This window comes from Physeter macrocephalus, chromosome 8, assembly GCF_002837175.3.
Source record: "Physeter macrocephalus isolate SW-GA chromosome 8, ASM283717v5, whole genome shotgun sequence".
Taxonomy (NCBI): domain Eukaryota; kingdom Metazoa; phylum Chordata; class Mammalia; order Artiodactyla; family Physeteridae; genus Physeter; species Physeter macrocephalus.
The window spans coordinates 52,649,062-52,672,918 of record NC_041221.1 but is presented as its reverse complement, the minus strand read 5'-3'; the positions used below and the strand labels follow the sequence as shown (position 1 = coordinate 52,672,918).

The following is a 23,857-nucleotide window of genomic DNA, read 5'->3' as shown; positions in this document are numbered from 1 at the left end:
GTCCGGAGCCTGTGCTCCGCAACGGGAGAGGCCACAACAGTGAGAGGCCTGCGTACCGCAAAAATTAATAAATAAATAAATAATTCAAATTCCCAGGCCCCTTCTGAGACCCACTGAATTACAATCTCCAGCAGAGGGACCAGGAGCTCTATTTTTAGCAAGACCTGTAGGTAATTCTTGCCATAACGGAAGTTTGGGAAACAGTGGACTGAGCCCATCAGTCCCCTGGCAACTGTCATGGTCGGGGAGCAGACACAAAGGTAGGATACAGAAGGCAGGGCAGAAAAGGTAAGGCATGGATGAACAAGAGCTTCTCTCCGTTTCTGCTGACTTGAACAAGGAAGCTTGTAACCCAGATTGCCTGCGAAGGTCAATTTGTGACCACAGGGGGAATCAGCCAGAGCTGAGGACAGCAGAGAGGAGAGACAGAAGGAACCTGGTCCTGGATGGCACCAATCAGCGGCTGCCTCTAGTGTGAAAAGGGAGTCCTTTCCATGGATTTTCACTTCGGAGAGATAACACATTTTCTTATAGTTTAGGCCAATTTGAGTTGGTGTTATCCAAAGGGATACAGGTTTAAAAAGTTTTAGAAATGTCTACTATTTTTAAAATTTATTTATTTATTTATTTTTGGCTGCATTGGGTCTTCATTGCTGCATGCGGGCTTTCTCTAGTTGTGGTGAGCAGGGGCTACTCTTCATTGCAGTGCACGGGCTTCTCATTGCAGTGGCTTCTCTTGTTGTGGAGCACAGGCTCTAGGCGTGCGGGCTCAGTAGTTGCAGCACGCAGGCTCACTAGTTGCGGCATGCGGGCCCTAGAGCGTGCTGGCTTCAGTAGTTGTGGCACATGGGCTCAGTAGTTGTGGCTCTTGGGCTCTAGAGCGCAGGCTCGGTAGTTGTGGCACATGGGCTTAGTTGCTCCGCAGCATGTGGAATCTTCCCGGACACGGATCAAAGCCGTGTCCCCTGCATTGGCAGGAGGACTCTTAACCACTGCACCACCAGGGAGGCCCCAAGTCACTGTATTTCTATACAATGAATCTTGTGCAGCCATTAAATATATTTGCAGATAAGTAAAGAGCTTCATGACCTACTGCTAAGTTTAAAAGTAAGTTAAATAGTACTATGAGTAAAATTACATTTTTAATTAATGTGTAGAAAAGGGAACATATATAGTAAAATGTTAATAGTTATCTCTAGCAGGGTTGTAGGGTATTTTATTTTCACTTTTTATACTTTTTTGTATTTTTCTGAATTGGGAGAATAAGCATTTTTACAATCAGAAAAAAGTAAACTGGATAAGTTATTAAACTGATTTATATTTCTTTTAACATTATGTAAAATAGGGTTATTTATTCCTATTTCATATACTTACAATAAAGAACAAATAAAATAAAGCATAGAGCACAATGCCTGGAAGAGAGTAAGCATTTAGTACCGGTATCTGAAAAATAAAGCTCTTGACCGGCCAATTGTTTTTGCAAATAAAGCTTTTTGGAATACACACCAAAAAAGGAAAGTAAAGACTTTATAAACTTTGTAATAGAGACAATAGGCAATGAGTGGAATTTCCTAGTTATTGTCTGAAAGAATTTAGAAAATCACACCCATATAATATCGCTAGGCAATGAGTTGTCCTTAAGTTTTTAGGATGTTTAACTGAAAATAATACCATTCAGTTTTCCAACAAGAATTTATAATCAAGTGTGTTTTCCAATATATTTAGATTTCACATTTATAACATGACACTAACCCCCAGTCTCAAAATAGTGATTAGATTAACTAATGAGCTATAATTATAAGAAAAGCATTACATCAGATCAGCCACATCTTTCTTCACTGTATACTTATCTTAATAAACTGTAAATAAAAATGAAGTTAAGCAACAGCTATATTCTAGCTGTCTACTCTCTACATAATCTAAACCAAAGACATCAACATAACTTTTATAAATTCTTAGTAGTTAACCCAACACTGAGTTTCACATCATCTCCAAGTCAAACATATACACTTCCACTTTAATAGTATTGTCCACTACAATGAAAACCTGAACAACCTACTTTTGCCAGATTTGGGGGGTCTTCAATAACTTCACATCTGCAAACATTAAAAATTAAAAGCTAGGACTAATGACATGCTTAACTGTGGCTATCTCTGGCTTGCATCCTGGTTACTTCAGAAATGCCTTTCCTCATTTCAGCAAGACAGCATTTTATCAGCACATCACCCCTCTAAACTCCCGGTAAGCACTGTAAACCATATTCTATTGGAACAGTCTTTACTCTGAAATGTCACATTCTTTTTAACTTTGAATGGTTGCATTTCTTTTTCATCATTCTGTATTCAAGATTAGCAATGGTATTTTCCCTCTACTGACTTCAACTGATAATAACTAACTACATGTTTCAACCTTAAAAAAGTATTGGAACACATAAATGATAACAATACTCAATAAGCACGTAATAAAAGCTAGTATCTCGTGTCTTCTGAAATGAAGAACAATTTTAATTGAACTTCTCTTTAAAGAAATTCCAGGAAAATGTTGATACGTCTGCTTTAAAGAAATATGCAATGAACATAATCGAGTACTTTCACCTGGCGGCTCTACTGCTGCCCAATCAGCTTTACCTGCTTCCGTCTGTTGGATGCCGAGCACATCCCTCACCCCCCACCCCAGTCTGCTCTCCAAGATGTCTCCCATACTACTCCCCTGCTTCACACTCACAAACATCTTTGTTCATGCCCTACCTAGTGACTAAACGTGTTCTGAGCAGAAATAAAACACAGCAGAGCAACATGTTAGAAAGTCAGGATACAGAGAACTCTAGTCCCACTGCTAATCTACATGAAAATACAAGACTGAGTGTGAGCAGTTCATTTGCAAGTTTTTAAAATTATTTCTGCCGTACTGGGCCTGAGTCCTTAAATTTTTTTTTTCCACTAAGTAATACATTTTCTCTTTGAGTTAACTTTGAACAGATGGATACACTTTTAAATGAAAAGAGCTTACAGAGCAGTTTCAGCGTGCTACTTCAATTTGCAAAAGGAAAGCATAACATCCACCTAAAACAAAACGATTTTACCTTAACAGCAATCGCTAGTAAAGCCCTCACCTTGTGTCAAATCCCCGAACAATAGCACCCATCGACTTTGCTGCACCTGCAGAGGCCAGCCCTGCCACACCGCCACCGACTATCAGAATCTAGGAAAGAAGGCAGAAGCCGTGTGTTTTAAATAAAGTTCATGATCAACTGATTAAGTAAAATCATCCGCTAGTAACTCTCAGGGCCGGGTACACAGTCAGCACGCAGTAATACACCAGGTGGTGATGATCAGCCCTGAATAAATGTACTGTGTGGACAGGTTACTCTGTACCTGGACCGCCGCTGTTTTTCAGGTTTTTTCTTTCTTAGTTGCAGCACACGGGATCTTCCTTGCAGCATGTGGAAACTTTTGTTGCGGCGCACGGGCTCTTTGTTGCAGCGCAGGGGCTTCTCTCTAGTCGTGGTGGGCAGGCTCCGTATTTGCAGCATGCGGGTTCTCTAGATGTGGCTCGCAGGCTCAGTAGTTGCCGCGCAGGGTCTTGGCTGCCCCGCGGCATGTGGGATCTTAGTTCCCCAACCAGGGATCGAACCTCCAAGTCCCTTGCATTGGAAGGTGGATTCTTTTTTTTTTTTTTTGGAAGGCCGATTCTTAACCACTGGACCACCAAGGAATTCCCCTGGACCACCACTGTTTTAAAAAGTTTTTTAACGCTGATGGCAAAGGCCAAAAACTTCACTAAAACTAGTGTGACTCTCAGCATCTCAGTGTAAAAGCTACATACAGCACCATCAGTGTTACATATGTTAAAGACTGACAGGTTCTTTCCCACACTATCAAAGCTACTTCTACTAATACTATATATTATAGTATTCTAGCTCCCTCTCCCCTCTCAAATTTTAAGGTTTTCTATGTTCATAAAATATCAAAATAAGTTTCAAAGACTGGTACAACTTTGGTGAAACACCTACTCCTATTTTGAGCTTCTAAAAGGAACAGCAGGGGCTTCCCTGGTGGCGCAGTGGTTGGGAGTCCGCCTGCCAATGCAGGGGATACGGGTTAGAGTCCTAGTCTGGGAAGATCCCGCATGCCACGGAGCAGCTAAGCCCGTGCGCCATAACGACTGAGCCCGTGTGCCTAGAGCCCGTGCTCCGCAACAAGAGAGCTCACGCACTGCAATGAAGAGTGGCCCCTGCTCACCGCAACTAGAGAGAGCCTGCACGCAGCAACAAAGACCCAACGCAGCCAAAAATAAATTAAATAAATAAATAAATAAATAAATAACATAAAAGGAACAGCACGTGACCAACCACCTAATTTTGATCCACTTTCAATGAACTGCACCTGAAATCCAAAGCAATGTAACTAATCTCCCTAACCAAGGAAGGATCAGAGCCAAGAAAATCATAGAACTCCTCAGAAACAAGAGTCTCCCCGCCTTCTAAGAAACAAAGAACAATGTAATCTGGAATGGGCCTTCCAGAGAAAAGACCTATTATACTTCACAGTCAAAAAAAAAAAAAAAAGCCACCCACAGAAACAGTGAAGTTTATAAATTCCCACCCACCCATCACGCCCACTTCTTCTGCCTCTTTAAGAAGACTAGGCTAGTGGAACTGTGCTCTGGTGACCCCTGGGCAGTGTCTCAGAGATCATGTGAATTGATCTTAATAGGAATGCTTTCTCTGGGGGGTCTACAAGAAAGGGGACAAAGAGCGACCAGAGGGAACAAGACGCTGCTGGGCTCCAAGGCACCAATCCCCACTCCACACACCGAAGCCCCACCACCACTAAAAAGAAAAAAAAAATGAAATTAAAATAAGTAAAAGTCATAGGACTGGGCCAAGTTATCCTGAATCAAGAAATAACAAAAGATCATTAGATCCATCACGCCTACGTTATGAAGCTCCATAAAAATCACAAAAGTACAGGGTTCCAGGAAGTTCTGAAGTTTCCAGGAATGGTGTCCAAAGAGGGCATGGAAGCCCCACACCCCATCCCACATACCTTTCCCTAGTCATCTCTCTCAACAGGATGTTCATCTGCATCCTTTATCATAGTCCTTCATAATAAACTGGTAAATAGGAAGTAAATTGTTTTCCTGAGTTCTGTGAGCACCTCTAGCAAATTAACTGAACCCAAGGCGGGTTGTGGGAACCTCTGACTTACAGCCAACCTGTCAGAAGCACAGGTGACAACCTAGACTTCTGACTGGCATCTGAAGGGGGGGTGGGGACAGTCCTGTGGGCCTGAGTCCTTAACCTGTGAGATCTGATGCTATCTCCACGCAGATAGTTTCAGAATTAAGTGAAATTGTAGGGCACCCAGCTGGTGTCACAGAATTGCTTGGTGTGGGGAAAATCCCCACACATTTGGTGACTGGAAGTATCGAAGTGAAGTGTTCTATAGGAAAGTTAAGGAGAGACACAGGAGCAAGAGTGGAGTTTTTCCTAAACAATCCTAAATCAGACATTCCCTCATCTGCAAGAGGATCTGGGACTTCCCTGGTGGCGCAGTGGTTAAGAATCCGCCTGCCAGTGCAGGGGACATGGGTTCGAGCCCTGGTCCGGGAAGAGCCCACATGCTGCAGAGCAACTAAGCCCGTGCGCCACAAGTACTGAGCCTGCGCTCTAGAGCCCGCGAGCCACAACTACGGAGCTCACATGCCACAACTACTGAAGCCCACGTGCCTAGAGCCAGTGCTCTGCAACAAGAGAAGCCACCACAATGAGAAGCCTGCGCACCGCAATGAAGAGTAGCCCCCGCTCGCCACAACTAGAGAAAAGCCCGCGCACAGCAATGAAGACCCAACACAGCCATAAATAAAGAAATAAATAATTTAAAAAAAAAAAAAGAGGATCTGAACTCTGTAACATGACCTGTACGAAAGGCTCCACATCATCCAGCCCCGGCCTACCTTTCCAACATCATCTCAGATCACTCTCCACCTTGCTCACCACACTCGAAGACCAATGGCCTTCTTTACTCTCCTAGAAACACTGAATTCTTTCCCATCACAGCACCTTTATGTGTACTATTCCCTTGGCCTAGAATCCTGAACCCCACTTTCTTTCTTCCCATCCTTTAGGTCCCAATCAAATGTCAAAGGTGCCTTCCCCATCACCCTAACTACAGTAGCTTGCTCCTATGACTCACCACCATATCATGCTGTTCCTTTCTTTTATATCTAAAATGATCTCCCAAATGTGTTTGATGTTTTATTTATCTCCTCACTGTGGTCCCTACTATGTGTAAATTTCTGTGGCAGGGATTTTTTTGCCTTGTTCATGCCATATCCCCAGCTACTAGAACAGTGCCTGGCACATCAAAAGCCATCAACTGATTGAATTTAGCTCATTCTAGACATGTAAGAACACTCCATGTTTAAAGGAAACCCAAATGAAATATTACGCAAGCTACCTTTTTTTTTTTTTTTTTGGCTGTGCTACACAGCATGCAGGATCTTAGTTCCCCAACCAGAGATCGAACCCACCGCCCCCTGCAGTGGAAGCACAGAGTCTTAACCACTGGACCGCCAGGGAAGTCCCTAAGCAATCTACCTTGATAAGTCCATCTATTGTCCAATTCTTCAATATCAGGAAAGTGTTTCTGACATGTAACTAAAATCCCTTAAGCTGCGATTTAAATTTTCAGTAAAGAGCGTCACTTTTCCACCTTTTAAAAGCTGACTGATTCTCCTTCCTTTATACCTCTTGTCTTCTGTTTCACTTTTTAAACCCTTATATTAACAGCTTTCCCCTCACCTTCCAGACAGATTCTAACCAAAACTGAGTAGTGGATTTGTGTGCATCAAAGCATTCAGCCAGTCTAAGAACAGCAGCCAACTTCTGGCCACCATGAGGGCCAGACCTTTTCTCATGATCCTGAGAAAGAAGTCAGATGTAATCACTTTACGTATCACACCTCTGTGTTGTTTGCTTATACTCTCTTGTTAAGTATTCTGGCCTCCACTTGAACCACGTGCCACCGCCTTCACCTGGTCTGTTTTTAAAGCCATGTATAACTAGATTTCTCAAAGCTGCTACTGTCTTTTTTTCATTTTTTCTAGGAGATATATTTTGTGTGAGAGCTCTGGGTTGATATAACAAAGTAATTAAGAGCAGGAAGCACCAAGTAAACCCGTACCCTACAGAGTATACTCTGCAGATAGATGACAACGTTTAAGGTCCTGTTTCCTGTACTTTGCTGAAAGGCTTACACTATTACTTAGGGTCCGTGGCCTCGAAGGGTCACAGCATAATGGATTCTTTCACCTAGCCACCACCACCTCTCATCAACTGCTCTTCTCTGCTCTCAATATAGATTAAAGAAACTGCACCCTTTCCCCCTGCCAAACACCGATTATACCACCTACTATTTCCTGTCCTCTAGACCCCAAATTTGGCAAAAAGTGAGAAAACCAAGTCTTTCCTGAGCCAATGTGTCACAATCGTTGGGAAGTTGAGAATTTGCTGAATGTATCATGAGCCTTTTTAAACGATTACTAATAAACAAGTCATCCAAAATCCCTTTAAGAATTCAAGTTAGAAAGTGAAAAACAGAAAAAAAAAATTGAACTTCCAGAAATGTCAAAATTCATTGTTTTCAAGTAACCTTAAGTAGATTTGAGGCTCTGCCATATAGTTGTATATGACACGAACGTCATCATTTGCAAACAAAAAATTTTTAAATAACTATTTAAAAACTATAATGCCCTTGCCTAATTCATAGTATGAAGAAATATTAAAGTTTTACCTACCTTAGCTGGAGGAACTTTTCCAGCAGCTGTGATCTGACCAGTAAAAAAACGTCCAAAATGATTTGCTGCTAGTACAACAGCCTTGTAACTTAAGAAAATAGAAAAATAAATGGATAAATAATTCTATAAAATTAAAGAACTTAAGTTTATATAGGAGAAATTCTTAAAGAATAAGAATAATAGCTAACATGTTTATAGTGACTACTATCTGTCAAAAACAGTTCTAAGTGCTTTATATATATGCTTACTCCTAATCTTCACAACAATCCTATGGATAAGTATAACTATTACCTTCATTTTATAGGTGAGGAAGCAGACACACAGAGGTGAAGAGACTTGACTGAGGTCTCTCAGCTAGTAAATGGCAGAGCCAGACGCCTGACCCTGGCATGTTGCCTACAGAGGCACACTCTTACCTGCGACGCCCTCTGACCTCTTTGTAATGAGCACTACAGAAGCTCAGCTGGGATTAAAAAAAAAGAAGGGAAGACAAGAAAATGCTAACAATGGTTTTCTTTGGCAGCTGGGACTACAGATACTTCAAACTTTCTGTTTTACTTTATTGTCCAAATTTTCCTCATTGACTGTGTAGTCTTTATAAATAGAGGAAAAAAATCTTTCCAATTAAAAAAAATCAGATTGGCTATATGCTTGTACATAATAAAATTCCAACCTCACAACAAAAAACACTTCCCTTGATCTCTAATGGTTGAAACCATGGGATTTTGAGACAGAGTGACCTCAGTTCAAGTCCAAGTTCGATCACTAACTAGCTTTGTGACCTTGGGCAAATTTCTTTAGTTCTCTAATCCTTGGTTTTCTCACCTCTAAAATGGGAACAAAAAGAGTCTCTTAGTGTTGTGAGGACTAAATGAGATAATGCAGATAAAGCCCTTATCATAACACCTGTTACAATAAGTGCTTGGCAAATACGTTTTTAGCTAAAGAAATGCTCTATGTATCAAAAACTAGTAATTTAAACCACCATTTCTTTAATAGGATATTTTTATTACACTAATTTCATTTCTTATTACATTAATTTCATTCTCATATTATTTTATACTTAAAAGGCACTTTTGCACACTCTCAGTAACACACACTCTACCTTAACATTATGATACAAAGATTAATATCATAATGCAAATATTATAATGATAAGATCCACCTGCTAGTTGACAAAAAAAAACCTTTCCCTGGGCATATTTTTGTAAAATAATACTTGATATAATAATTAATGCAAAAGCATGGAACAGTTACCACTATTACTTTAAGTTAAATCATATTAGAGCAGAAAAATATTTTAATGATTACATTATTTGTTAGTTTTGAATCCAAGTGATAGAAATTTTCAGAGAGCAAACATGATAAAGATTCAAAGGCCACTATAAGGAATTAATTTTGGAATTAACGTTTTAAAAGATTCAGTTGTGGGCTTCCCTGGTGGCGCAGTGGTTGAGAGTCCGCCTGCCGATGCAGGGGACGCGGGTTCGTGCCCCGGTCTGGGAAGATCCCACATGCCGCGGAGCGGCTGGGCCCGTGAGCCATGGCTGCTGAGCCTGCGCGTCCGGAGCCTGTGCTCCGCAGCGGGAGAGGCCACAACAGTGAGAGGTCCGTGTACCAAAAAAAAAAAAAAAAAAAAAAAACAAACAAAAAAAAGATTCAGTTGTTATACTGGAAAAAAACAAAAACGAGACTAATTGCACAGGAAATGTACAAGAAAACGTTGATAGTGGGAAAAGGCTATAATAGTGGGCCTTTTTTTGATGAAAGCAAAAAGGCTCGGAATGAACATCAGTGAACAAGGCCTGTGCCCCGCAGCGGGAGAGGCCACAACAGTGAGAGGTCCGTGTACCAAAAAAAAAAAAAAAAAAAAAAAACAAACAAAAAAAAGATTCAGTTGTTATACTGGAAAAAAACAAAAACGAGACTAATTGCACAGGAAATGTACAAGAAAACGTTGATAGTGGGAAAAGGCTATAATAGTGGGCCTTTTTTTGATGAAAGCAAAAAGGCTCGGAATGAACATCAGTGAACAAAAAGGGGCGTGTCTTCACGGTAATACAGCTGTGTGTGTGAGTTAGATGATGATTTATCACACATTGTATGGGCAAGTATACTAGGTGATTCATCTCAGACTACGCCTTTTGCATATACCAGCTCAGGACGTAAGACAGTGATTCTTTAAACTGTGTCCCTGGATCCCCAAAAGTTCAAATTTCAGCCAACTCTGGGGCCATTGTGGCTGGGATGGAGAACAGAGAGAGAATGTTTCTAGACACCCTTCCACCCCTCAATTCAATGAAGACCACTCTGTTCTTATTGGATTTGTTTATACTGCTTCATATTTCATTTGCTCAAAAGATTCTGCAGCAGAAAACCACTGATCTAGAGCTACTGGTTGGGATAACCTTTCACACATGTGCATTTCACATGACAAAAATCAACAGCACCCTTAAAACTTTACGTTGTATATTCCTGCATAAAATTTTAAGTCCCACATTGCATAACTCTTCCAGAAACTAAATAAATGACAAAAGTTTATTTTGTCCCTTAGTATTAATTCACATCACAAGAAATATCTTCAAACCAACCATTTGCTATATTACATAAGGACAACAAAATGTGTTAACTTGTCATTTTTGTTTACTGCATCTCATTTATATCAAATGTGAACAAGTTGAAACTCAAAGTAGAATCTGTGGCACATTTGATATGCTACATCTAAGATATGAAACCTAAGAAAACTTTCAGTTCATGTGTCAGCTTTAAGAGTCTATTCAGGTTAGTCTTTTTTCATGCGCCGTTTTATTTTTTAAACATTTTCATTTGTTGGTGCCTCATTCCTATTAGCAAGTTGTCACTACTAATAGTTTTCATGCTTAAAATCTAATTCAACAGGCTTCTTAGATGAGCTGATTTCATAAGCATCATTTGACTTCCAGATTTTTCCCACTCTGCAGGCAGAGTCAGCAATACACTGTACTCACATAGTTATTCCTATCCCTTCCCGGTGGCAGGCATGGTTACTCAGTCAGAGACACATTCCTCTGAGCTGATTGGGCCTTGGAATTCTTTTATACACAGTGGTCCAGGAAATCAATGGGGAATGCATTAGTGCTGGTGGGCGAATGAAGTCTATTGCCATCTTGGCCATAGTTAGCCTTCAGTTATCAATATGGGTTTTGACACCAGACGAAACTTCCTCAAGTGCACGCATTTTCCCTATTCGTTAAATATTTTATGAATTTACCTATGTAAAACCTAATTAAAATGGTAAATCTACCAATATGTATATATTAGATTGAACCATATGAAACTGCTAATATCCAACCATTTTTGACCCTATGACCACAGCAATTTATGTTAACTAAACTTACTGTGGTAATAATTTCACAATATATATATATAGCAAATCATTGTTTACACCTTAAACTTACACAATGTTCTATGTCAGTCATACTGTAATAAAACTGAGGAAGAAAACAGTAATTTCAACCTAATAATATACATAAATATACACATATATATACACACACACATGAAATACAGTGTATCCCTGTTAAAGTACAGATAAATTCCAAAGAACAAAATTTGGGACATTATGTATTCAGAAGTCAGAAGCATAGTTTCTTAGCATAGACTCAGAAGCCTTATAATTAGTAAACTAAAAATAAGACTTTCTACATTGCACCCTTTCCCTTTCTCATCCTTTATGACTAACAGTCTAAAAAACAGTACTAAATCTACGTGAATTTTAAATCATTTGTTCTAAACTGTTATCACTACCCTTGCTATCGACTTCAGTAAAATATGAGTTTACTATATTAAGGTTTTTGGATAATTAGAAATTACTAACACTATGGTTTACTTACCATACAGTGTTTCATGAAAACAGATATTAAGATATTGCATTTCATTAAAAAAAAAAGTCATTTCCTTTGGTGGAAGGAAATACTACTTCCCTTCTCCCCATGAAGATTAAAAAGTAGGGTACAATAGCATGCAAAGTGAAGAGCCATTTCCCACTGATGACTGTGAAACAATACAAGTCTTAAAAATAATTTAAGTGCACTCTCAGAAGGCTGCAATCTCCAACAATCATTACAAGTAAAATCACTGTAAGAGAGAAGAGCTACAGTGAGAGTGTTTCTATAGTACCATTGTGCTTTTGTTCAGCTGGAATAGAAAAGAATCAACCTACCCAGCAATGTTGGCCATGGAGCTTAGCGCATCGTATCCCTGAGCAATTGTGACTCTTGGAACCTGGTCCATCGCCAGAACGGTAGTTTTCCTTTTGGAAAGTTTATTTAGCAAGTCTGGATTTTGGGTTGGGTAAATAAAACTAATCAGTGTTCCCGATGTTTTTAAAAGGTCAGCTTCATGAACACCTAACGTTGGGTTAAGCATAGGGGCTCGCACCTAAGAAAAAAGTCATCACCGATTAAAAATGTAAATGCCTTTATAATATTTTTAAGTAAACAAAACAATTAAAATAATATGCCATGACTGAAATAACACTCCAGAAGTAATCTCTCAGCAATAAATTTCTGACTCAATTCCTAAACAAAATAAAGCACACAAAGATCTATGCCACCTATCATCTCACTGAACCTATGACCTGGTCTGAGTAAGGAGCACACATACCTGGAAATAGTGTTGGGACAGGTTTGATAATGACAGGTAGAGCAGTAAAAAAATATGTAGGTTCTACAACAAACCTGTTCTCCCAAAATCTATTACTCTGGTAAAATTAAGACATATTAGAATAAACAGGCAGGAAGTTTTTGTTGTGTGTTCAAAGATTCAACTCTTGTTAATTTTGGCAAGCACAAACATTTGGAGTGGTGAGAAGTAAAGAACAACATAAACTAAAATATCCATGGTAAAATGTATCAATTTATGTCACCTTAAAATTCCAGAAGAATATTTATAGATGAACACAACTCAAACTAGTAGCCTTACTGAATTGGGTTTAAGCAAAAAGCTACAATATATTCTGTTACGTATCAGTCAATGAACACACACTGCACATGCTTGAAAGTTCCAAACGTCCACTTTTTCAAGCCAAATTTTTTAAAATTCCATTTAAAAAGGTGTTTTAAAATGTGTTTCACATCCCTGTTTAAAATCAATCTTAAAGTATATCATTTCATCAGCTCCCAATTTGCAGCAGTAGTGCTTTTAGGCTAGTAAGCACAGAAAAAAAAAAAACAGCTCTGAGACTTATGTTTTAAAAGGAAACAGAAACACAAACACTGGGTCAATACTGTCATTTCACAGCATTTCATCTCAATTTACCTATGAGACACCTTTATCTGTTATTCCCATTTCAGTTGTTGATCTGGTGATGCATGTGATTTTAGGTTCTGGACTTTAATTAAGACTCTCTGACAAGGTCTATTTTTCCTCAGTGAGAATCTATAATATAGATTTAATAAAAATTAGAGGACAAATTTGAATTAATTCTCCTGGCCCCTATCAAATGCTCAGCTGAGACTGTTGACATCTGAGTGAGTTAAGCCACTAGAACGTTTCCCTGAAGGTGCTTTTTGGGTCTCTAGTTCCTCAGGATATTAACAGACTTGACTCAAAAAAGAGACCCTAAGATCAAGTAGTTTATTAGTACAACTATAAGGTTACTTAAGTTTTTATATTATAGAATTTCTCAGTGCATTTAACAGACTTGACTCAAAAAAGAGACCCTAAGATCAAGTAGTTTATTAGTACAACTATAAGGTTACTTAAGTTTTTATATTATAGAATTTCTCAGTGCATTTAACATGCTCATACACATTGTGAATCCCTAAAAGGAACACAGAGCATTTCTAAAACTTATGTGCACCCTACTAATCCTTTTTTGTGGAACATCTCAAAAGGTTTTGGTCCCTAGAACATACATTAGAATGGATTATACTCATTTTTCTATTTTCTCTAAGCTCTTTTATTATACCAAGATACATTACCAAGTATCAGTATACCTAAACACTTAAAAACTTAAGCTGAATTACTATTTATCTCCATATCATATTGTTATTAATTTTCTATAGAAGAAAAGTTTTGTGTCTCTGCAAAAAGCACGATTTAAGACCCTATCAAGTTATTCAGTGGACTGTATGTAAAAAAAAAACTATATGATTGATTTCCCCTTAGAAATTAATGTAGAAAAAAAGTGGGTCTATCCTGAAAAAGTAAGAAGCTTATTTTAACCAGATAATCATGCTTATTTAATCCATACTTCCTTACTTGCCTTGGTTACAGAAGGCTTAGGATTTAAGTTAATGTTCAGATACAGTCTCTCTTTACTCTACATGATTTTTTACTTAAGATTTTATTTGTAGAGCTCCTTAGCATGTAGACCTCTATTACACATTACCTTAGGACCTTTTATTAAAGCAGGTAAGGCTGCTCTAAGCCCAACATTGCTTTTTCCAGAATAGTCCTCCCTCTCTAGAAATAGTACCTACGTCAGTTAAATCACTGTTCCTTCAAGGTATCAGAAGATCATTCTACATTCGGTCCCAGGAAGAGTTCCATGCCTCCTTTCCATTCTAGAAGCAGTTAAACACTCACCTGAGGGTACTGTGGACATATAGGAACCATGTACTGCAAATTTTCCCTAGGCAATAAAGGGAATTTCCGCATAGCAAATGTAAAAAGAAAGATCACTTCTTCTTTTCTCATGGTTAAATATAGGTCACATTGCCTGATAAAAGTTCTACTGGAACATGAAGAATATTTACAACATGCAACCATTTCTTTGAGAAACACAGCATCATTTGAAAGTATGAAAAACTATAAGCATAGAAGAGATAATTTAATCTTTCTACAAGAAGATTTAGAAAAGTCAGCATGCCATAAATGGAAGGGGGAAAGGAATAATTACTTTGACCACCAAATCAGAAGCCAGCACTTCCTTCGCCCCTTGGATCTGGGCACCTGCTGCTCTGTAGTGATCATCTGAGAACTTGGAAGCTTCTCCAGCACCCGATTCCACAACAATATTAAAACCCTGCTTGACCAAGGCCTGAACGCCAGCAGGAGACAATGCCACTCGCTTCTCATTTTGGAAAATCTCTTTGGGGACCCCAACAGTCAGTTGCTTATAGGGAATTCCTACAACAAAGACAAAAAAAAAAATTTGGTAAATAACAACACCAAAAGTCAGTGTTTTAATAATACAGTTCAGAAAACAGAAATGGGCAGTCTGTTCAAAATATACTGCACATACAGGTTGCTGTTCAAAATGATGTTCCTGATTCATACTCATAATTTTTTGACTTTTTTTGATAAGATGACTGGAAATTTTTATACCCACTCTCCTGAAAATCCTAAATATTTTATTTAACCAAATGGCTCTCTTCAAGGCCTATAACTAGCTTAGTTTATTCTTGGGGAAAAATACGTTGAAAGGCCACTCAACAGGCTAACCCCACTCATCTAACTAACCCTCTCAGGTTTATGGTCTCCTGATCTTTACCTTTAAGGAAGACAGAAGTAATTAACTATTTTGAAAAACAATCCTACACTAGACACTTTGATGGCCTGCCACACCCAAAGTCCTTTTCTTGGCAATTTGGCCACAGGCGATTCCTCATAGATTTCCAAGTGTTGTATCTTAAGACCTTCCATTCTTGGCCACAACTGATTAGACCAGGGGTGGGCAGCTGGGTCAGAGATAACAGTCTACAGGCCAGACCTAAGGAAAACCAGCAGCCCATGAGATGACTTATACAGGAACTTTGCCCAAGGACACTCCATGTTGGCCAATGACTATCCAACCCAATCAGGTTCTCTCAAAGGGAGTTTGGATGCAAGACCCACCGAAAAGGACAAAGAGAGTAGAATGGTGCAGCAGCTATTCATAAACACAGCCATGAGATAATCAAAGGGAGGTCAGCAGCCACAGTAGTAGAAAGAATAGTAGTGGACATGCAGAGGAGTCATGGCTATGAAATCCAGAATAACATCCCACTTTTCCAAGAAGTAGATGAAGGGTTTCCTGCGCTCCCATACTTCCCAAGAATCCATAAAATAAAAATAAACCCTCATCACAAAATATAACCTGATGTGATTGTGTTGCCTGCAACACAAAAGAACCTGTATAACACAAGAGTTAAATTATTTATATATGGTTCTGACCAGACTTAGCTAAAGTAGACTAGTTTCTTCTGTTGTTTTACTCAATATATGGACACAAACAGATTTTTTTTTAATGAAGAGCGTCTGCTTCTATATAAGTTTTACTAAAGTTTAGAAAACCCACTCTAGCAATCTAAACTCTGAATATATATAATTAAAAAATAAATCAAATTATCTCTACAGAGTAATTTATTGAGACCTTAGAGAGACTAAATCAACCTAAAATAGCTATATCTGGACATACAGTCTTAGATCCCACACTGTTTAAGCAGTAATAATTGATAGTAAGCCAAAGGCAAACATATGCTGAGTCTTGCCCTCTACTTAAAAGAGAGGGAGGAAAATAATTGAACGCTGGCAAATATCTTGAATTAATGTGCAAAATTAAATTACATAAACTTATCTGGAGTTCACTTATCTGACAACCTCAAATTATCTAGGTCCTACATATAAGCCAAGGAAGCTACCAAAGACAAATGAAGTCATATCAAAAGGATTTAGGATCCAACCTCAAAGGGCTTCTGCTGGCCAAATATGAGCCAATTTGAGCATCAAAAAGATAATTAATTGCAATGTAGTAAAATACATCTAAAGATGTTAAAGTCCATGAGTTCAGGATAATAATAAATATTTCAAAATTCAAAAAATAAATATTTTCTAAAAGCTTCATTGGTCAACTCTGGAGAAAGTAAGGTGTGGTAGGCAGAATCATGGTCTCCCAAATATATCCATGTCCTAATCCTCAGAATCCAATACATGGCAAAGGAGAATTAAGGTAGCAGATGGAATTAAGGTTATTAATCAGCTGACCTTGAAACAGGGAGAATATCATGGATTATTTGGGTGGGCCCAATGTAATCACATGGGTCCTTAAATGTGGAAGAAGGGAGCAGAAGAGTCAGAGTCAAAGAATAATTTGAAGATGCTATCCTGCTGGATTGGCAGGCAGAGGAAGAGACCATGAGCCAAGGAATGCAGGCAGTCCCCAGAAGCTGGAAAAGGCAAGGGAACAGATTCTCCGCTAGAGCCTCTGGAAGTGAGAACCATTTCAGACTTTGGCCTCCATAAGTGTAAAATAATAAATTTCTGTTATATGAAGCCAGTAAGTTTGTGATCATCTGTTACAGCAGAAGTAGAAAATGTATACATAAGAAAACCAGCTGATTAGCAAAACTAGTAAATAATGGAAAATAATCAAACATCTACCCACCCTTCCAGTACAATCTTAGAGTAACTAAATAGTTGGCCCTCCGTATCCACGGATTCAACCAACCACAGATCAAAAATATTAAAAAGAAAAAAAAAATTCCAGAAAGTTCTGAAAAGCAAAACTTGATTGTATTAGGCATTATGAGTAACCTAAGATGATTTAAGGTATACAGGAAAAAAAAAAAAAAGAGGGGCTTCCCTGGTGGCACAGTGGTTGAGAGCCCGCCTGCCGATGCAGGGGAAGAGTCCGCCTGCCGATGCAGGGGATACAGGTTCGTGCCCCAGTCCGGGAAGATCCCACATGCCGCGGAGCAGCTGGGCCCGTGAGCCGTGGCCGCTGAGCCTGCGCGTCCGGAGCCTGTGCTCCGCGATGGGAGAGGCCACAGCAGTGAGAGGCCCGCATACTGCAAAATAAATAAATAAATAAATAAATAAATAAAGTGTACAGGAGGATGTGTGTAGGTTATGTGCAAATACTACACCATTTTATATAAGGTACTTGAGCATCCGCAGATTTTGGTATCCACGGGAAGTCCTGAAACCAATTCCCCATGGATACCAAGGGATGACATAATACAGGGAAAGAATTTTTTAAAAGAAAAATTCTAGCTAATAAATGAAGATAAAAATGATAGAATATCACCATTTTAAAGCCCCTGATAAAATCACAGATTTACTTAATGATCATCAATCAAATGACTGCTACAGCCTTCGAGTGAAAAACTGATGGGAACTTCACAATAGATGGATCCCACTGACAGCATCTAAACTCAGATTAATCTTCCTGATGTGCTGCAACAGATAGTACACAGCATCACCAATGAAGTACACTTGCCAAAAAAAGCAAACCTGAGTCTGATCAAGCCTCTAGCTCTAGCTAAATGTTACCGAAAATACAAGGGACAGAGAAACGGGTTAAATAATACCAAGGGAATTCAATAAGCTAAACCTAGATAGAATGTGAGAAATTCTACAGGACAACTAAATTCTTCAACAAATAAATTAAAAAGAAAACAGAGGAGAGGAACATACAGATCAAAAGAGACCTAAGAGACAAGCAAGCAAATACAACACATGGACCCTGTTTGGATCACCATTTGAACAAGGCAACTGTTAAAAAAAAAAAAAAAAAAAAAAGAAAAGGAAAGAAAAAATTGAGAAAATATGAATACTGACTGAAATTACTTTTCATGCTTTTCAATGTGGTAATGAAAGTGTGGTTATATTAAGGAATAAATAGGACCCTCATCTTTTAGAGGTAAAAAATAATTATCTAGGAAAGAGTCAAGAACCAGAAATTAAACAAACAAAAAAAGTCTTATGCATAGTTGATATAGAGATCTTGAAGTCCATGCTTTCACTCACAAGGACAATTCCCATGTGCTTAATGTAGTTATTGGCTTCTACTTTATATACAATTTTATCACACTGGATAATCTGACTTTTCAGAACACTTTAAAAAAATCTGAAGATAAGGCTGAGGGCTCTCAGAGGCAGGTACCCTGCCAATAGTGACTTGTCATGAGAGAACAAGAAAAGAGCTATGAAGTCTACAAAAGGCAGACATAAGAACTCAAAAAACAGAGCAGTTTAGGTGTCCTTAATGCACAAATAGTCCTACAAACAAAAAAGGGAATTATTCTATATGGCAAAGACTTCTGGTTTCTCTCAAATAACCACGCTGTTCCTCCCCTAAAAATAACAGAAAGCTATTTTTATTTGAGTATGCTGCCATGTAGAATAAAAAACTAAATGGCCAAGTCTCCCTTAGAGCTACATATTGCCACCTGTCTGAGTTCTGGCCAGTGAGGTGTAGACAGAGTGCTAGGAGGGTCTCTGGGCAAGATGCTTAAAGGGATCTGACTCAGCTTAGAAGGTTCCCCTTTGACACTCTCCTCCTTCTGGCTTGCACCCCAGAACAGAAGCAAGTGGGGGTCCTAGCAAGGAAGGCCTTGTAGGCCACTAGAAGACTTCAGCTCTTACTCTGTGTGACCTAGGAAGCTAGTTGCAAATTTTGAATAGAAGAGTGACATGATTTTTCATTTTAAAAAGATTATTCTCATTGTCATGTACAGAACAGACTGTTGTCGGGGACAGAAGTAGAAAGCACAGAGACCACTTATAAGACTAATGCAATAATCCAGGTGACAGATGATAGTGGCTTGGACCAGGATGATAACAGTGGTGATGGTGAAAAGAGGAGAGATTCTAGATAAAAGGTAGAGCTGACCTATACCTATTATGCAGATCTGGAATGTCTCCAAGGTTTCTGACCTGAGCAACTGAGCTGAAGTTGCCATTTACTAAATCAAGAAACATTAATGCAGATCAATTAGTACACCTAGTTCCTAATTCCTGAGCATAGCTGAGCCATATATGTACAATTCCCCAACACCGACCAGGAAAGAGGAAGAGCTGCTAGGAGAAATGGATACTATGAGCAATAGTTTCCTGGGTACAACTCAACTGATTTGACATTTTTTTTCTATTATATTTTCTTTTCTGTTAGCACTGACAGTTAGGAACTTCCATACATGGAAAATATAAGAAAGCACTCATTTCGTTTTTTACTCAAAATGATCACTGGCAAACACAGGGCTGTAAAACTGCATGCCTTATTTTATCTATCATCAGGAGATCTATTGGCTCCTATGATGTGAAGTGAGACTTTACCTGGTTTTACAGGGGCTTTACACCACAGCGCCTGATGAGTATGAAATGTTCGTAAAAAATCCTTCTTCCTAGGTAGCACCTTACAGGACCCCAAATTGCTACGGAAAGGGCAGGAACAGCCAGTCACCACTGTTTTCAGTAGGTTCGCCATGTTCACAGGAGCTCCCAACTTTCTGAATCCCCAATTTCCTTGAAGGTAAATCACTAAAGGAAAGAAAACGAAACATTTATGTGCTGAGAAAAACATACTTTGCCTTTTGTACATCAAAAACATTAAAAAAAAAAGCTAATTCAAAGAGCTTGGAAAATAACAGTTAAATGTGGGCATCTACAATGAATTTATTTGCCAAGTCCTTTACTTACAGAAGATGCTTCAAAAGTTTGTTTCCAATTCAGGTATTTAAAACCTGGAATCCGTTTTCCCACTTAAATTGTAGTTATAAACTCACTATTCAATTCCAAGCCTAGGTCACATAAGTCTAATTGATCCTTAATGTAGCTGGAAAGTTAAAAAAAAATGCTATAAAGTCCAGTCACATCTTACATGAAAGTTACTGTCTAAGTCAGCTTGTCCAGCAAAAATTGCATAAAATCAAAATTACCGATAATTTCCCTTAGATTGTCTAAAATACTGTACAATACAGTAGTACTTGTTTAGCCACCGCGCTATACAGAAAACACCCGCATACTTTTCAGTGCAGCAGGATATTCATCCTGTGAGATACCCCCCCAAACCCAGATTGACTGCGTGAATGAGAGATTCATGTTTGTTAGGTGTACATCTCAAGAAAATTAAACATGCATGGAATATGACTCCAATTTTTAAAAAGAAAGAAAAATTCCATGGTTAACCTTATCACATAGGTTTGTGCTTGCAGATGTGGGCATAACTAGGAATTCTCTCAGTGGTTCCCACAAGTGGCCAGTTTTTGCCAGCTCTAACTGAGCTAGGTGAAGTATCATTGACCTTTGCTGTTTCTGAGGCTTCAGTGGCTACCTCCACCACCCTCCGTGGCAGATCCCCAGAGGTACATGGAAGGCACTCCCACCATCCCCCTGACTCCCAATGCTCTCTTTCCTTCAAAAATGGGAAGAAGTGGGCTTCCCTGGTGGCGTGGTGGTTGCGCGTCCGCCTGCCGATGCAGGGGAACCGGGTTCGCGCCCCGGTCTGGGAGGATCCCACATGCCGCGGAGCGGCTGGGCCCGTGAGCCATGGCCGCTGAGCCTGCGCGTCCGGAGCCTGTGCTCCACGACGGGAGAGGCCACAGCAGAGGGAGGCCCGCATACCACAAAGAAAAAAAAAAAAAAAAAATGGGAAGAAGTAGAGGATCTGGAACTCCATCAGTCAACCTCAGCTAACTCCACTAACTATGCCTTTAGGCTCTGCCCCATCATGCAGGCCCTCCTGGGGTCCAACACCCAAACCCAGCAGACTCCATAAACATACTTCCAGCCTCCAGAGGAAGAAGGGTCTAACTCATTCTTTATGTCATAACTACTGCCACAACTACCTGAAGCAACTTCCTACAAACACCAGAAAGCAACAACGGGAACAGAAGTGCTCGATCCAGGTAGGGCTTACTCTTAAGATGCCTTTAATTCAACAAACATGTACTGAGGGCACGGAAAGCAGAGTAACACAAATCCAAACTTCCAGGCATCAAAGGAGATCATGTCCTCCTACAAGGCTAAGAAAAGGAAGGGAAAGGCAGTTGAGAAGGAGAGAATACTATGAAAAAAGCTAAGGAAGAGGGAGCATGCAAGATGTGTTCAGGCACGCAATCAAAACTGTGAATAATTCTTTGCATTCAAAGAGAAGTTTTTATATTTTCACAGCATTTCCCTATATGTCATTTCATCACAGACCTAAAGCATTCCTGAGTCAATAAATACCTTCCTCATTCATCCATAGGTCACTTCTAGGGTTATTCATGGCCAAGAACAGAGAGCAAATTAAGTTTAGAATTCAGCCACCCATTGGAAACATTCACTGAATCTATGCCAAGAACTGAGGAAGATACAAATATATATAAAATATAATCCTTGGATTTGGGAACCAAGATGGTGGAGTAGGACATGCTCTCACTCCCTCTTGCGAGAACACCAGAATCACAACCAGCTGCTGGACAATCATCAACAGGAAAACACTGGAACTCACCAAAAAAGATACCCCACATCCAAAGACAAAAGAAAAGCCACAATGAGACGGTACAACGTGCGCAATCACAGTAAAATCAAGTCCCATAACTGCTAAGTGGGTGACTCACAGACTGGAGAACACTTATACCATAGAAGTCCACCCACTGGAATGAAGGTTCTGAGCCCCACGTCAGGCTGCCCAACCTGAGGGTCCGGCAACAGGAGGAGGAATTCCTGGAGAATCAGACTTTGAAGGCCAGCAGGATTTGACTGCAGGACTTTGACAGAACAGGGGGAAACAGAGACTCCACTCTTGGAGGGCACACGCAAAGTAGTGTGCGCATAGGGACCCAGGGGAAGGAGCAGTGAACCCAGGGAAGACTGAACCAGACCTACCTGCTAGTGTTGGAGGGTCTCCTGCAGAGGTGGGGCGTGGCTGTGGCTCACCGTGGTAACAAGGACACTGGGAGCAGAAGTTCTGGGAAGTACTCCTTGGCATGAGCCCTCCTAGCATCCGCCATTACCCCACAAAAGAGCCCAGGTACGCTCCAGTGTTGGGTTGCATCAGGCCAAACAAGCAACAGGGAGGGAACCCAGCCCCACCCATCAGCAGTCAAGCAGATTAAACTTTTACTGAGCTCCACCTACCAGAGCAACAGTCAGCTCTACCCATCACCAGTCCCTCCCATCAGGAAACTTGCATAAGCCTCTTAGATAGCCTCATCCACCAGAGGGCAGACAGCAGAAACAAGAAGAACTACAATCCTGAAGCCTGTGGAACAAAAACCACATGCACAGAAAGACAGACAAGATGAAAAGGTAGAAGGCAATGGACCAGATGAAGGAACAAGATAAAACCCCAGAAAAACAACTAAATGAAGTGGAGATAGGCAACCTTCCAGAAAAAGAATTCAGAATAATGACACCGAAGATGATCCAGGACCTCGGAAAAAAAATGGAGGCAAAGATCAAGAAGATGCAAGAAATGTTTAACAAAGACCTAGAAGAATTAAAGAACAAACAAACAGAGACGAACAATACAATAAATGAAATGAAAACTACACTAGAAGGAGTCAATAGCAGAATAACTGAGGGAGAAGAACGGATAAGTGACCTGGAAGACAGAATGGTGGAATTCACTGCTGCAGAACAGAATAAAGAAAAAAGAATGAAAAGAAATGAAGACAGCCTAAGAGAACTCTGGGACAACATTAAACACAACAACATTCACATTATAGGGGTCCCAGAAGGAGAAGAGAGAGAGAAAGGAGCAGAGAAAATATCTGAAGAGATTATAGTCAAAAACTTCCCTAACATGGGAAAGGTAATAGCCACCCAAGTCCAGGAAGCGAAGAGAGTCCCACACAGGATAAACCCAAGGAGAAACACGCCGAGACATGTAGTAATCAAATTGGCAAAAATTAAAGACAAAGAAAAATTATTAAAAGCAGGAAGGGAAAAATGACAAATAACATACAAGGGAACTCCCATAAGGTTAACAGCTGATTTCTCAGCAGAAACTCTACAAGCCAGAAGGGAGTGGCATGATATACTTCAAGTGATGAAAGGGAAGAACCTACAACTAAGATTATTCTACCCGGCAAGGATCTCACTCAGATTCCATGGAGAAATCAAAAGCTTTACAGGCAAGCAAAAGCTAAGAGGATTCAGCACCACCAAACCAGCTCTACAACAAATGCTAAAGGAACTTCTCTAAGTGGGAAACACAAGAAAAGGACAGGACCTACAAAAACAAACCCAAACAATTAAGAAAATGGTCATAGGAACACACATATCGATAATTACCTTAAACGTGAATGGATTAAATGCTCCAACCAAAAGACACAGGCTTGCTGAATGGATACAAAAACAAGACCCATATATATGCTGTCTACAA

The 23,857-nt window shown here is 39.7% G+C and overlaps 1 protein-coding gene across 3 annotated transcripts in view; it reads right to left on the bottom strand.

The window, feature by feature from the left end:
• The window catches only part of NNT (nicotinamide nucleotide transhydrogenase), a 106,678-nt gene that overhangs the window by 75,414 nt on the left and 7,407 nt on the right, over positions 1 to 23,857 (bottom strand). For 2 of the 3 annotated variants that reach the window (XM_055086547.1, XM_055086546.1), the window contains exons 1-6: positions 22,357 to 22,375; positions 19,822 to 20,025; positions 14,684 to 14,913; positions 12,002 to 12,219; positions 7,801 to 7,888; positions 3,113 to 3,201 (exon numbers count right to left, since the gene is read on the bottom strand). In XM_055086547.1, the coding sequence (XP_054942522.1) occupies positions 3,113 to 3,201; positions 7,801 to 7,888; positions 12,002 to 12,219; positions 14,684 to 14,913; positions 19,822 to 19,972 (776 nt within the window). In that variant the 5' untranslated portion in view covers positions 19,973 to 20,025; positions 22,357 to 22,375. Of the gene's footprint in view, positions 1 to 3,112; positions 3,202 to 7,800; positions 7,889 to 12,001; positions 12,220 to 14,683; positions 14,914 to 19,821; positions 20,026 to 22,356; positions 22,376 to 23,857 lie in introns of those variants that run through there. The other variant, XM_028492893.2, reaches the window with a different exon arrangement.